Source organism: Camelus ferus, chromosome 3 (assembly GCF_009834535.1).
Source record: "Camelus ferus isolate YT-003-E chromosome 3, BCGSAC_Cfer_1.0, whole genome shotgun sequence".
NCBI classification, from domain to species: Eukaryota; Metazoa; Chordata; class Mammalia; order Artiodactyla; family Camelidae; genus Camelus; species Camelus ferus.
Window position 1 is genome coordinate 112,451,507 of NC_045698.1, and position 16,503 is coordinate 112,468,009.

At 42.9% G+C, this 16,503-nt stretch overlaps 1 protein-coding gene across 8 annotated transcripts in view; it reads right to left on the bottom strand.

Moving 5' to 3' along the window:
• The window catches only part of EBF1 (EBF transcription factor 1), a 397,534-nt gene that overhangs the window by 85,191 nt on the left and 295,840 nt on the right, over positions 1 to 16,503 (bottom strand). For all 8 annotated transcript variants that reach the window (XM_032477200.1, XM_032477206.1, XM_032477205.1 and 5 more), the window contains exon 10: positions 11,223 to 11,349. In XM_032477200.1, coding sequence (XP_032333091.1) covers positions 11,223 to 11,349 — 127 coding nt within the window. The remainder of the gene's footprint in view (positions 1 to 11,222; positions 11,350 to 16,503) is intronic.

Here is a 16,503-nt window from a genome sequence, read left to right on the forward strand (position 1 = left end):
AAACTGACACATTGTAACTGACTGTACTTCAGTTACAAAATATACATATATTAGCTTAAAAAAAAGTACTATGTGGTCAGTAGGGTCAGTAGGCAGCTCACACCAAGGATGACACACAGTGTATGACCCACCGACAGCAGAGATGGAGCGATGTGCTGACACATATGAAAGAATGTCCTTCTAAAACAAAAAGGTTCCCTGGTTACATACTTGAATAATTTTAATGTTTCTCTTATGACAAGGTGCTTCCCAATTACGTTATTTTTAAAGTAAGTACTGTTTGGGGCACAAAACAACAAGAATCCAGGGGTGGTCTGGTGATGCTCAAGAGGTCACCTGGAGAGGTAGAAACAACAAGGGAGACAGAAAACTTACATAAATGTGGTCATGCTTCCGAGGAAATTTACTTAAATGCCGTCATTTTCCCTAGGCCTCCCACCACCACCACCATTCTTCAAAACAAGGCTTTCAAAGATCGGTTTTAAAAACTCTGCTGGAATTGGTTATGTTTAGAGATTTCAATACAGCCAATGGTAGGTTAGGGCTTTGATAAAATTTCCAGGGAAAGCAGCATTATGCACAGATTCAAAAAGAAGATCTTACATGATAAAGACAGAAGAGAATATGGTGGCACTAAAAATGGCCCTGGCTTTGATGAAAAAAAAAAAACAAACAAAACAGAAAACCACTGATCTCAAAGACGGCTGCAGTAAGTTTGAACAAAAGTATAAACACTGATAGTGGAAAAAGTTATATTTGTAAATGTTGTAAATTACATATGTGGTTTTTAAATATGTTTACTTATGTATGTTAACATGTGAAACACTGTTAAGACGGTTGATAATTCACTGGTATCTAGAAATATGTATATGGAAAACTTGGTCCTAAAACAGAAAACTTCCGGTTAAAAAAATGAGGGAACACTTTATATTCAAAGTCGCGCCCTATTCTAGCATATATGTTAAAAGTCCTGTGACAGGAAAGACGTGGCTGTCCAATGGTAGGGGATGATCAGCTACACTGCGATGCAGCCACAACGTGGACTATTACATACCCGCTAAAATGCATTCAGGAAGAATTCAAACTGACGGAGGAAATGTTCATTTTACAATCGAAATTACAAAGCAGGATACAAAACTATATCCATATACTGTGATTCACTCTGATAAAAATATCTAAGAGTTCACAAAGAAAACGTACTGAAAGAAAGACTAAAAAAGATGAGCAGTGATTGAGGGATTAAATCACAGATCTCTTCATATTCTTGTGTCTTTTAAATTTTCTCTTCTATATGGGCACGCATTATGTTCACAACAAGATGATCTGTTCAAAATATGTAAGGTCCCAGTTCCCATCAGACCTCACCTGCCCTAGAAATGCCCATACTCTTCCATCCCCAAAAACCTAGTTTGAGGGGCTCACATAATTCCCAAAATGAGTAACACTTGGGGGGTTCACTGCTTTGCAGGTCATGGGACCCTTTGTGCAGGGTCCAAATCCTGGCTCCTCCATCTATTAACTACACCACCCTGGATAAGGTACCTCCCCTTTCTAAGTGTTCTAATCTTTAAAATGGGCCAATAATAGAATCCGCCTTACAAAGATTCTCAGGGGAAAGAATGTTTCACCTTCCAGTAACTCCAGTCATACTGACAGGAAGAAGATGGAGAGAGAAGATAGGGTGAAAAACAGGGGGATACAGGGGGAAGCAACAGGATAAAGTCAAGAAAGCCTGTTGGAAGCCACAGGGTGGAAAGTCAGCAGAGAGAGGAGAGAAGGGGGAAGTTCAAAGCTCCAGCGGGAGTGTGGCTATCCTGGAGAAGATGGTGTGGGAAGGGGCCTACGCTGACCCTCTGATGGGTATAATGTTGGACTGAAGTTTCAGCTGTGCTCGCTGTGTTAGATGAGGTCTCATTTTCACTTATGGAAAGTACAGTAGCTTCACAAGGGTGGGGGGAAATTTGCAGAATTCAGTGCTCCCCCCCACAAGAGATGGTTCAAGTTGAGAACCAACAGCTGGGGGTGGATGTATGGGGAGCTGGTCCCAATCTCTGAGACTCAGGCCATCTGAGACATGAAGCCTTCAGAGCTACCTACACTCAGTCATCTGGGGTGGTTGACCAACCCCAACCAGTGGGCTAATGACTCTGTGCTGTAGGTTTTTCAGGAACAAAGAGACAAGAACCCAGATTCAATGCTTTAAGATGAGGATCTAATGATGAGATTCCACTGAGGTGTGAAATGATGATCAGATGCTAAAAACTGTTTTAAATTCATAATGCCCTGATGTTGATGATACATAAAGTGAAAGACAAATTAATATTATGTAATACATAATATTATGTATTATGTAATATTATCCAGTTCTGGTAATGAGGCAGATATAGGAATAGGAAAAAGACAAGATATATGCTGTTTAAAGTAACATCAACAGCTCACATGTACTGCTCATGTTTAAAGAAGTGGTAGAAATGTGGGCAATTTTAATATGATTTTAATTATTTTCTATGGTGCTTCCTAAACGGTCTGAAATCAGCATGGGCAACTTTGCGATAAGGAAAGAGAAACAAGTCTGAATGGTCCAGTGGGCGCCACATCACTCAGTTAACAACGAACAGAAAGACTAGGGTCCACGCCGTTGTAAACACGGACAAACTAAACAGAATTACCCCCCATCAAACACTGGGGACAAATGTTAGGAAAGGAGAAACAGCAAGAAATTTAGTTTCCTCTCCCTCCCCACCCGCCCCGCTCAGGATATTAAAGTTTCAACGAACGGAGTTTTAAAACCTGAAGGGTTAATGTATCATGATGCTGGGTGAAAAAAACCAAAAAAACAACAGCCTTGAAAACCTCCAAATAGTTTATTGGCTTTGAAAACTAAATCATGTTATATTATTCTAAATAGATTAGAGGCTCAAGACTTTATAGTATTGTATTACGCTGGCCAGAATGCATATGAAGTTCAGGCCCTACCTTTACGCTTAATGGCTTTCTAATCCCTGACTAGAAATTTATAGTTTAGAAATGGCAACACATCTTAAAGATTAAAGCCATGTGACAAATAGTTCATGTCCCTTAATAACCAAATCACATGCCTTAGATCGCAGAAGCTTATCTGCCTTTCCCTTCTACACGGTCTCATTGGTAGGAAACACTTTATATCCCTATTACGTGAATGATGAATGGGGCCGTTGGTTATGGTCTGTTATTTGCTTGGCTGTAGTCAATATGTTTTCTTTGGACAGGGATTTCTGTGATTTATCTCTCTCCTGGCCTTATCACTTATTAACTCTGGGTAGACAGGAAAAAGCCAAGGTTGTATATAAGGCCTAGTGGCCACTTAGATCTCTAATGTCAGTGCAAATACCCCTTTTAATGATCCAGTTACACTTGCTACTCAAGCCCTGATTACTCTCCACTCCAAATAGGAAATAAAGGTCGTATTTCTTGGAAAGGATGCACATAAAATATGCAAAATAACACGCGTCCTTCAGATCAGCTTTCTTCTTTGCAGAAACGGCTTTCATTTTATCGATGTTACAGAAATACAATGGGTACGTTTAGTGATTCCTGTTGCCTGTTGCCCCCGGTTCCCCACCCATGCTGTTTAACTTTATAAATGCCAGTGGGCTCGAGGTCACCCATCACATCAGCACGCATCACATCAGGTGCAGTCCCAGTGTGTGGAAAAAAAAAATTCCCTTTGGCGGAGGAGAAGAGGCTTGGGACTCAGCCTTTGGATCACAAAAGCAGAAAGAATAAACATTCCCGCTGCCTGGAATTCTTTTCTTTGTGTGTAAGCGGCTCATTTGGAGTAATATTCAAGACATGTGGACAGGAGCAGCCTGTTAATTTTTCTTTCTTCTTGGGTCTTTTCCAATTAGGACACTGCTAAGGCGAAACTGCGAGTCAAGTGTTCATCACACAGCCCCCCTTCTGCTGAATCTTAAGTGAGAACAATCTGATGTAAAAGAAAACACTTTCTTGCCTTCCTTTCCCCAATTCTTCCTGGGTTTGCTCAGTCCTGTCTTTATAACAAATAACGTCTGCGTAGAATATCACTCTTTACGAAATATTTTCAAGCCCATTGTTTCACTGATGCTCACAAGACCCTCGGGGATGCCCAGAGGAGTCGTGGTCCTACCGTCTATTAAGTCGGGGGGAGTCCAAAACTCTGGTAGCCTGAGCCCCCATCCCCTTTACCCTCACGTCTGACCTGTCTCCAGGTCCTGTCCACTTTTCCTCTTATACACCCGTTGAATCCCTCACTTCATTTCACCTCTACCCGTTACCACCCAGATTAAAGTCACTGCATCTCTTTCCCTTCCAACATCTGTCCTGGTTTCCTAAGCTCCATCCAGCCAGAGTTTTTTTTGTTTCTGTTTTTGTTTTTTCCCCTGAAATGAAAATCTGGTTATGTCCACCTGTCCACTTTAACGACTGCCTGTTGCTCCTAAGAGGACAACTCAGCTCCCTCCCCGTGGCTACAAGGCTTTGCGCACGCTCGTCCCTGCCCACTTCTCCAGCCTTCTCTCTCACCATTCTTCTGCTCCCTTGATTTCTCAGCCTCACTGGAATTTTTACAGCCTTCCAAGATGCCACGTTTCCTCCCATTCAGAGCCTTCTTACATGCGTCTTGCTGCTGGAACACTCATTTTCTTTCCCCAACCCCACCCTACCCCCATTCTTCACGAACTGCCAGTTTAACTCTTAATCACCCTCCGAATCACAGCTCTTGCATGTTCATCTGAGAGACAATGTCTCTAACTGACCAGTTGGGGTTCCTCTTATATTCTTGTCTGAAACTCTGTTCCTGTTTTTCTGGGCACTTAGCGGGTTTGGAGTTGTAAACTTATGAATATCCATGTTCCCTCCCAGATGACAGGATCAATGAGAACAGGGACCGTGTCTGGTTTTGCTCTCAACGCTGTTTTAGAACACTGACTCGGCTGTTTTAGAACATTGCCTAGAACAGAACAGGCAATCCACAAACATCTGTGAGATGAGTGGATGAAGTAACAAAGAAAATCATAAAGTCAGAATTAGAACTTGGCTCTTTTGCCTCCACCTCTAATGCCTAGAAAGAAATAATTTCTTTAATCAGATGAAAGCTGGCACATACATAATACCAACCAAAATGTGCTCTAACAACCGATTCTTTGGATTTTGAAGAGAAGCATGCCTGCTGTCTGTGTCTCTCTTTCTGAGGCTACTTTTAGGGAGCACCCATGCTGTACCAGGCATTGTCAGGAGTCCATCACACACACTGACTAATTTACTTCTTAGATATTGGCACTGTTAAAATAGCCTCATTTCATGGATGAAAACAATGAAGAGTATAAGATAGATCCAATCCCATTTTTTTTCTTTAACAGAAACCCCAACTACTGTGTTCTCTGCATGTAAGTTCAAGTTAAAAGGAATAGATTCTTAATTAACAGCTCTTATTTACATTCCGTGCCATCCGGAGCACAAAAATCAATGAGGACCCATTGATCCCGGGCAATGTGTCAATCAGTTATTAGGGAACACCTATGGCAAGGAAGACACTTTGTCAAGGTGCTTCCACACAGCGGGCAGAACAGTGTAAGATCAGGGCAGGGTAGCTCTTCCCTCCAGGAGTTTGTGGGCTTTCTGAAATGTGTCCAGTAAGAACAGAAGAAGAGAGCTAAGGGCACGAGGAGGTAAATGATGGATGGGCAGCCTAAGCACATGAGACAAAAGAGATCTAAGGACAGAGACTTCCAGTTCATCAAGATGAGTTTCAGGGAATGTCAAAGTCACCTGGTCCAACTGCCTCATTTTGGGATGAAGACACCAGAGCCTGGACCACATCAGCAACTTGTCCTCCGTCCCACAGCCAGCGGGCAGCAGGGCTGGGGCTACAACACAGACCTCCCCGAGCTCGGGCCAGCGCTCTGGCCGCTTGCAAGCAGCACGAGAACCCTTCAGAGGGGAACAAGCGTTTGAACTGGATTTGAGAGGGGACTCGCCACGTCCACTGTTGCTAAATATGAAGCGAGCCGGAGGCACAGCGAGGCGACAGGTTTGAGAAGAGTCGAGGAAGCACGGGGGCTGTGAAGGCCAGGCCAGGGGGCGTGGGCTCCACCTCACACACACAGGGGAACAAACAGGGAAGACTTCTCTGCAGGGCAACATTAGGAAAGTGGCTTTTCGAAAGCTTCACCTGGCAATGGATTCGTGTAAGAAGAGGCTAAAAACAGATTCATTAGGTGCAAACTCTCCACTTCTCCCTGAAACTTACGACTTTGTTTATCCCCGAGGTGGCAACCTTCATTTGTGCATGAGGTTTCCAAGAACTAAAAACAGAGCTTTCTGGCCTGAAACTTCTTAAACCTGAAGTCGAAGCTGGTTATAACCTAAACAACTTTGAAGGGGGCTGGCGACAGACTGTACCCCTGTTACTACGGCCTCCAGAGGAGGGCTCGGAATTTGGGATGGCAATAAGAAAACCGGTGTTCTTGTTCCTGAACAATCAGCAGCTTGAGGACTTTATAAATCAGGGCTGCCTTCTTAAAATATTTATTGTTTGAGGCTATGTCTGAGAAAGTTACTCGTTTTATCGAAACTGTTATCTTCACATGTATAAATCCCTTTTTCTTGCTGCTTTATTTATACTGTACTTTTGTGTATGCATGGTTGATTGGTGTTACTTGTTTCTTTAATTTACTGATCACTATAGTTTTGTTTCTAAAATTCCTAAAAGACATCCCTTAGACCTCTAGGAAAATGATGGAGAAGATACATGTGAAATATTTACACCACGGTAGGGACTTAGCAACACGTGAGTGAATGAATAATAATGGTCATCAGTTATTAATGGAAACTACCCACATACGGCTAAGTGCTCACGCTAGCGCACCCTACGTGCTTTCCAGACATTTGTACTCAGAACAACCCAGCAAGTTATTAGTCCCTTGTAAAGATGAGGCGACTGTGGTTCACAGCCATCATCCCATGCCCTAAAAACAACCTCTCTGGTAAGCGGTATAGCTGAGAGTTTGAATTACACCCATCATCTCTTGAATCCAAAGATTCAACAACTATGCTCCATTGTCTCCTTGGACGTGAGGGAGGAAAGGCTGGGGGGAGGAATGAAAAAAAAGAGAGGAGGGAAGAAGGAAGAAGGGAGAGGGGGACAGAGGGTGAATACAAGAGAAATGGGGAGGAAAAAAAGAAAACTTGAAAGACATGCTACATGTCATCAAGTTTCACAGAAAATATCCAGCCAGCATGGTCCCTCCTACATGCAAAGTCATTGTGGGCATGGGGTACAAACAGGGAAGAATTTTTATTTCAAAGTTAATTCTTAGTCTAACATCCAAGGATTATGTTCAGTCCTTCCACAGGGACAGGAAGTTTGTGGAAAATGTTAAGAACAGGAGAACCCGGCAGTAGAAATGTTCCGAGGTGTGACCTAATGGACTTGATGATCAGTCCCGGGGGCTTCCACCAGCTTTGGGGGAGCAGGCAGTATAGGACCCCAGCGCACAGCTAACCTGGTCCAGTGTCCTGGTGGCCCATTTCCCCAGTCTTGTTTTCCCCAAAGACAGCAACCCGCCGACGGAGAAATAATTGGAATGAAAGTTAAAAGGTACATCTGGATTTGGCGACCTCTTATCGGGGAAAAACCAACTCTAAGAACCTTGAAGAAGCAGCTAAAGGCTTCTGAGAGTCTTCTGATCAGCTCCCAAGGTTACTGAAAGATGTAACAACTGCAGGAAAGCAAGCTAAGAGGACCACCGAGGTCCACGGCAGCGGAGGCTCGTGGGGATTGACTTCCCACTGCACTGAGGGCTTGGAAAACAGCCCTGTCGTGAGGAGGAGTTTTTGTTTCCTTCTATGAGAAAACATTACTCAAAATGTAAAGTCAGCCTTGCTCTGCATTTACATAAGAAGACCTGGCCAGGATAAATCGGATCTGGGGAGCGCTACTGAGCTGGGATTCACTGGGCAGACACGGGAGAAGCGCACAGCTGGCAGCTAAGAATTCCTCACGTGTCCCTGGTCTGAAGCACCAAAGATGGAGAGCCTGCCCACGTTCTGACAAGTGGAGCCAGCTTGCAGGCAATCTGTGTTTAGCCAAATTCCTTCCTCCCTCCCCACAAAGTCTGCCTTTATTTGCATAGATTAAGCCAGGCTGTTTCTGGCTCAGCTGTGTGGGGTTTTTTGGTTTTTTTTTTTTTCATTGATTATAGATTTTTAGAGACTGCCACGTACACACACCCAAACTCTCTCACACACACTCAGAAAACAACAACAGTGCCTGAGTTTGGGCTGTTGTTTTTCAGTCGTAGGACATTTTCTTTTTTTAAAGGGAAAAATTCCAAGTGATATTCCACTATGAAACAAGAGTTGGCTCACCCCCTGCAGAAAACCAAGCTTCACATCTTGAAACGCTGTGGGTATTAAAGAAAATGAAACGTGAGCTTCTGCGGGTGGACGGAAGAGGGCTGCATGTTTACAATGACCTGAGCGATTGCTCGGATGTACAGACCGAGAGGTTTCAGGACCCACCTCTGTGCCTTCACTAGAAAGGGGGTGACAGGCAGAGAGGTAAACTGAGCGATCCACAGAGGCGAGGCAGCGCCTGCCACGAACACGTGACCCTTGGTAGGGGCATTTAATGATAACGAACAACCGGCCCACGTGTAGTTCACCGATTAAGAGAGATTCCCTTTTGTCAGAAATGATGTAATGTCACAGCGGCTATAAACAGCCTCCTAAATCAATGGGGAGGTTTGTGTACCAATTTCTCCAAAAGTTGATTTTTCCAACACGGGGAGAGGTGAGACTGTCTCCTAGAACACTTAATGTCTGTTGCCCAGTTTGAGGCAAGATCAGCAGAAGCATCTTTTCCTGCGTTAAATTTCCCGCACACCCACACACGTGCACACACACCCAGGATTTTTCTCTCTCATCCTCCTGTCCTTTGCTAGACTCGCAAATTGGCTGCTTTCATCTTTCATCTTAATTCCTGTCTGATACAGGTTTTCCAAGATGTGATTTTTTAAATTGATGGCAATTTTTTTTAATGGTTAAAAACCATTCTCAATAATGACGGGTTCTCCCAGCTATTTATTGTTGAGAACTTAAGTAATTTTAATGGGGATGATTTTTTTTTAAACTTTTATGGCCAGGTGGCTCAAGGGGATATTTTGTTGAACACTGATTAAAAATAATTTCTTCTAAATGAGACCTGACCACAAAATGGAACCATTAATGGGAGGGACGTTGTCACCAAAGCGGAATCATGCCTGACTGCCTCTGGTTCCGCCCACCACAGGCGCACTTTCTTCTTCTTTTTCTTCTCCTTTTCTTGTTCTTAATGGCAAGAGTAAATAAGCAGCCAGCGAGGCCTAAATGTTTTCGGCCAAAAACAGAGTCCAAACTCCTCAGAGAAAACATTTGGCCTCTGCGGTTTTGTAATATGTTCCAGAACACCGAGTTCAGTGAAGAACATTGTGAAAACTCCCATCCATTGGAATGATGGTGGGGAATGTTACAGTATCAAAAGTTTCAATTGGTCCTTTTCCTGCAGGCCCATAATGAGGCTTGTAAAAAAAAAAAAAAAAATTGCGCTATGTGGAAGTTCTCATGGGAAAAATGAATGGCAAGAAATCCTAGCTTTAAAAGAAACAGCTAATCTGCTAGTTAGATTGTTCTTCAAAACTTACGCTGAACCAATGAGCCTAATTAAAACCACTTGGCCTACTTCTATAAAGCATCATAGCTTTCTGTATGCTTCGTTTGTATACACCACAAAACTCCAGATAGACTATTATTTTTTTCAAGTGCTCACAGACAAAGTGCTGACTTGGTTGGGATGGCTGAGCTAATTTCTTGAACTCAGTGTGAAACCTTAGCTAAACAAAATTGTGGTAATTTTCCTTAATTTGTAAAAGTGATTGGAGTGCAAACAAAATTTTCCTCTTGGGTCAATCCTATAATTTTCAATTAACTAAAACTAATCGTCAGGCAGGCACCAAAACCTGCATTTTGTTTAAAGGGCTGGGAGGCATTTCCAAGGGTCAGGATGCATTAATTGTTTTTTTTTTTTTTTTTTATAATTTTGAGAGAGGAGGCAGGAGAGAGAAAGAGAGTCACCAGGAATCACGGTTGCTTTTGTCCCTAGTATTAAAGGACAAAAGGGAAGATGCTTTGAGGTGAAATATCACAGCAAAATAAAATCAGTCCATTTAATTGCATGGCTTCGATGAGGACGTGTTAGCAGAGTTACGCTTTCATGCCCTGGAATCTCTTGGTGTGAAAGCAACATATACCCTGCACTTAATCTGGCCTCGTGGTCCTTTATGACATGAAGAAGGAAACATGGGACCAGTTTCTGGAGACAGCTACCCACCGCTGAGTGCTACTGAGCAGAGGACCTAGAATGCCACACCACTCCCAGGGTGGTCCCCGGGATCATCAGCCTCACCTTGGAGCCTGTCAGAAATGCAGTCTCGGGTCCCACCCAGCGCTACTGAATCAGAATCCGAGTTGTAAAAAAAGATCTCTGAGTGTATGGTTTGCACACAACAATCTGAGGATCTCTTAAACAGCACTTGGACTGTGCACTTGATGTATTTCCACAGAAAGCCTGCCTGGTTCCCTCCATCTGATGGGAGGAAATTCACATTCACCCCATAACCCTGGCTTCTTACTGCAAGGCAGCTCCATGTGCTGAGGCAGTTTTGGGTGGTAGGGGTCAGGGGGCAGGGGAGGGGAGCCAAACGCAGCTTCCAGGCGAGGACAGCACCAACCCAGAATTAGATATGAAAATTACCAATTGTCTTTAATACAAATGCTATGTCCAGGCTAGAAGGGAGTTGTGCTGTGCATTAAATCACATCCCTAACTCCACGAAGCAAACCAACCCCAACACAGATGGCTTAACATCCAGAGAGACTCCGGCTTGCCCAGCACACCCTTCTTATCTCTCAGGCTGCTGCTCTGGGGACCCAACCAACGACTGAGACTGATCCGTCATTCAACGTGGACACACCCAGATGAATTCTCAAGTAACAACAACAATAATAATAGTAGCAACTCATTTTGTCACACACAGGGTGAAAGGGAGAGAGAAAGTGGATCTTAACAACAACCAGATTTTAGAATAAATGCACACCGTATACAAGATGGAAGAGAAGACCCACAAGGCCAAGGCCGCTGTTCCCACCATCCTCAGCAGTGCTTACCTGTGTAAATGAATCTTCCTGGTGTCCCTTTGCAGAACTGTTTGGATTTGTAGGACAATGTGACCTCTACAACACCAGGGATGTGCCGAGGAGGGGTCTGCACACGGATGGCGTGAGGGGTGATCAACTAGGAAAGACATTGGGGGGAAAAAGACTTTGTCACTACAGTATGGAAAGGACTCATTTCACAGCTCTCCTATCATCAATAAACATAGCTTTAAAGCACGTAATTAACCTGTCACTGTTTAAATACAATCGTGATGAAACCTGTATAAGAGACACTGACAACAGTATTTACAAGTGCTCTGAGCACAGCCATAACAACTTTATCTGAGTTTTCCCACACGGCAGGCGCTCAGCTTCCTGGTTTGAAAAGTGAACCTGGCCTTATGAAATGATTTATCTACTACAGGAAATCCTTTGGAAAAATCTCTGTTTGAAGCAGACACCCAAATCAGAGCTGAGCTCTGTCATGCCTCTCCAGAAGCCGGTGGGCCTGGTGTCTGAGCTGAGCCCTTAAACACGTGCAAAGCGCAGAGGTAGGAAGTCAGTGGGCCGAGGCGCCCTGATTAGCTGCAGAGCATACGTATGTAATGCCCCTGAAGACCATTTGGTGCGTTAACTACCAAAGGCACAATCAAAGAGCTTTAAAGGGGAAACTCAAGAATTTGCCTTCCTGGGGTAGCTGACGGCTCTGGCAGAGCTAAGGACTATCCATAAAAGGGAAAAGGAAGGTTGGGGAGGGGGCCAGAGGGTGATCAGCAGTCTGTTATGCAACGCCACGTGCACAGTGAGAAAGTTCATTTCTGAACCCTGTCGGCAATCAGAGTACACTGCAAAGCAGAATTTATTTTTTAGCACTCTTATCTTTGTTTATAGAACAAAAATGTTATTAATGGCCATAAAGCTGGCATTATCTGGTTCTTTGAAAACGCCAGCCCTGGTATTTGACTGGTTGCCCTCTGACGGTGCTGGACTCTGCGTGCTCTCTCGATGGTGTGTGTGCAATGCCCACTCCTGACTCCGTTCCAACTCCTTTAGCTCAATGTTGTGGTACCGAGTCAGTATGTGACACGTGATCACTTGAGTTTGTGCTAACTTATGCTTCTGCTGTTCTCATAACTTAGAAAGGGCTTTTGCTTCAATATGCAAACCAGGCCCAATTCAAATGTTTTGCCCGGAGAATTACAGGAGACACCGTGAGAGTCAAGGCAACCCCGACAATGCCAGCCATGGGTCCTGCCTGGGTGAACTGTCCGAGCACAGAGTCCTGGCGGACAGAATGAGAGGAAGTTGCTATTGCTAAAATCCACAAGGAATGTTTGTCAAATGCTCTCCCTTGAAACATAAAGAAAAAGTCACCTGCATAAAAGTCATTTTAACTTAGTAACTGTACAAGCCTAACCTCGTCCATCGAACGTGTGGACCTGTAGTTAATTTGCTGGAAATACACAAAAGAGACTTCAGTAACACCATGCTTTCGCGGAGCGCCTGGAGACTGAGTTCTCCACGGCTGAGTTTTTTGGAGAGCTAAGGGTTTACCCGTGAAAGCACACAAAAAAATATTTACTTAAGATTCTGACATTTTCATACTGAAATTCTTCCAAAACGCATTGTACATTTTCTAAAATAAGCAAAGTCTATATAATTTAATTTAGCTTTGATAAATCAAGATTGTCATTCGGAACACCCCTTCTTTTTAGCTTGCTGGAATCTTAGAAAGCCCTACGTGACTCCTGAGGTGTAAGAGGCTGACTGCCCCTGTACCCAATGGCCCTGGGGTGCCTGTGAGTTTTCAATTATTTCTATTTTATTCAGTCTCTTTGTTTTTTTTCCCTCCTGGTGTCCTTTGCACCTTCTATACTGCTGTTCTAATCTGTGAGCCTTGAAATCGGGAAATCACATTTACTCTATCGTATAGAGAACAGGAGAAGGAAAGAGGGTCAGGAGGGCAGCAAAAATGATCTTCCAAAATCAAGTGCATGTTTAATCTCAGCTGTTCAGAGAGCATTTTTAAAATGTTGGGACTAACACTTGTTGAGTACCTACGAGGTAATCTACTGCACCGCTGAGGGTTCTACTTACAAACACCAATGTGTTCAGAATGATCTTACGTATTCTTATCCCTTTTTTTTTTTCAGATGTGAAAACAGAATCATAAATTGTGAAATTGCTTGTGCAAAAATCACCCTCATTAGAGCAAATAAGAGCAAAATGTGACCCTGATACAGCTCCAAGAATGACAGGGACAAACACTTCCTATCTAATCATAAAGAAGAAACTGTTCACATGGAAACTTTTTAAAGGTAGTAACCAACTCAAATTTTTCAGACCTAAAGACTGTGTGTGTGTGTGTGTGTGTGTGTGTGTGTGTTCCCTCTATCCACACGCTATATCCATTTTTCATTTACTGTCTGGACCTTGGCTGTATTTTTGATGGTGGAAGTTGCCATGTAGTTGTATTCCAAATAAGTGGCGTGCTTCTATTTTTAAGAGTTACTTGGAATGGAGAGGAACCATAATTCGCAGTAATACTTAGGAGAACTTTCAGCCAGTTAGAAAATATTTCACACCTGCCCTCCCTTTTCTCAGGGGAAATACATTTTAAAGCTAGGAAGGTATCAGTAAATAGGCAACAGAGACACCTTTTTAAGTACAAGAACTTATTACCTATGAGTCGCTACCCTAAGGAACAAAATTCCCGGGCTTTATAAATTGATTAGATGTGACTGCAAAGAAACTGCTTAAGAGAGTGGAGTGTTGGCATGAAGTATTCAGCTCAGGAAATTGAAACAAATTTTCATTTACAATTTCATTTTCAATTTTAATCAATCACCCTAACGAGAGCAGAGATTCGTTCTCGAAATAACTGTCCTTCACAAATGAAGTAGGATTGGAATTGCCGTTAGAGGATGGGTTTGTTGATGTTTTCCCGGCTGTGGATGTTTGTCTGGGAAAAGTCTCAAGCACTGACACGTGGTATCAATGGCTTACAGAAGCGAAACATTTGATCTAACGTCTTTCAGTTGAAAGCAGAGGCTTATTTACTAATCACTCAAAGAATTACAGAGTTGACTGCTGGAAGGAATGCTGGTAATCATTTGAAACAAACACTCTGTGCTATACAATATAAACTTGTTGTTTATCTATTTTATATACAGTAGTACCTGCAAATCTCGAACTCCCAGTTTATCCCTTCCCACCCCACACACAGAGAACTATATTCAATATCTTGTGATGACTTATGGTGAAAAAGAATATGAACATGAATATATGTATGTTCCTGTGTGACTGAAGCATTGTGCTGTACACCAGAAATTGACACAACATTGTAAGCTGACTATACTTCAATAAAAATATTTTTTAAAAAAGAAAACAAACACTCACATTTTAACAGCTAACACGAAAGTCTAGAAAAGTCTTGTGGCTTCAAGAATTGACGCAACATCTTAGGACAAAGACAGGGTCTAGATCTGGGAGTCTAGAACCCAAGATCTACCCTCAACCCCCTCCTGCCATCTCAGGATGAATTTCCCACATTGTTCCAGCCTGGCTGAACTGAGGCAGTCAGTCTAAGTAACAGAAAGAGGAAGGGCTCTGGGAAGTCTGAATTCTCCAAACGTCTGTCATTGGAATACCACTTTCTTAGCTTTGCCACATCCACATTCCACCTAAACAATTATGTACTTAACATTTTATTATTGGTTAACTTTTTGTTTAAAATAACTCTATGTTAGGAAATGAGGAAATTTTATATTATTATCGCAAATGATATCCCCTCCCAAAATAAGAAGGTACTGCAGATGGTAATCTTAATGATGCTGTTAAATTCTAGCTAGATAATGTCGATGAACTGAGTGGGTTTATCGAAAAGGGTGATCAGCTAGTGAAGAGAGTTACAGACTTCTTTGCCCCAACTGAGACTGTCTCCCTTAACATAAATCAGAAGGATAAAAAGGGAAACCGAAGGAGAATAACTTTCTCACTGTGTGATTCAGTTCTATTTCATGTCTGTGTCAAATCCAAACGTGTCTCCTGTACAACCAGGGACACACCCCCACGCTTTGGGAAACACTATTCTGAGTGATCAGAATGAACAGGTCCACTCTTTTGACTTAACTTCCTTAAATCACAAACCAAACAAGTGGGACTAAAAATAGTCTTCTGAAACTCTGTAGCATCTGACACTACCTTCTTCCTTTTTGGAAGTTTATACTTTCTTCGCTTCTGTGACACTAATTGTAAGACCTAAGACCTGCAGAATGTCTGATGGTTTAACCACAGCATTTTCACATTCGCTACCTTTTAAAACTCATCCTTATGGGATATGTATGCCAGATGAGAAAAGTGGAGGGTCATGAAAGTTAACTAAAATCATTTGAAACAGTAGGAAGAAAATCTTTCTCTTATGCCTGTAAGTGTTTTCGAGAGCTCCTCTCTTATTCATCGGTTCTTGTTCTGTTTGCCAACTCTTCCTTTCTGCCAACTTGTTAATTGTAGAAATTTCACAAGCTTTGTTCTATATTTTTTTTCTCTTTTCACTTGCTTAACATTTCTTGCGTTCACTCAGTGGCTCAGCCATCTGAGCTAAACTGACTTTCAAATCTACACTGATAACTTTGATCTCTTTGCCAAGCACCAAACTTTTATTAGCAACAGAGTAACAGAATCTCTGCAGACATGTCTTAGAGCCACCTCCATCTCAACATGACCCAAGCTAAATTTATCATCTTACTACCTATAAGTGGATTTCTTGCTCCTGTGTTCCCTCCCTCAGCTTAGGGAACGCTATCCTTTCAAGCACCCAAAATAGAAAAGTTAGGGTCATCTCGATTTTTCTTCTCCCTTCAAATTTTCTTTCAGTCATGTTGGCTTTTCCCTCCACTGAATTCCGCTGGCTCCTTGCCCTGCTGCTTTCTCCTGTTCAGGCTGTCACCATTTCTTACTCAGACTACTGCGACATTGTAACTGCTTCCTAAATGATCTCTCTCTACGTGGAGTTTCTCCCCTGGAATTACCGTCTTCAAATCAGCCTCATCATGCCATGTCCTGACTCAAACCCTCACCTGCCCCCTTACGTACGGTACACAGTCCGGCCTCCTTGGCACAGTGCTCAGCCACTCCAAGGCCTGACAGCTGACCACCCTTTCTGGTACACTTCCACTCCACCGCTCCACATTCTGGACACAAGGCCATGTGCACACATGAAAGCACAGCCTCGCCTACCATCTTTGCTTTGTTCGTGCCATTCCTTGCTACGCATCCCCCTACTTACGCTGTC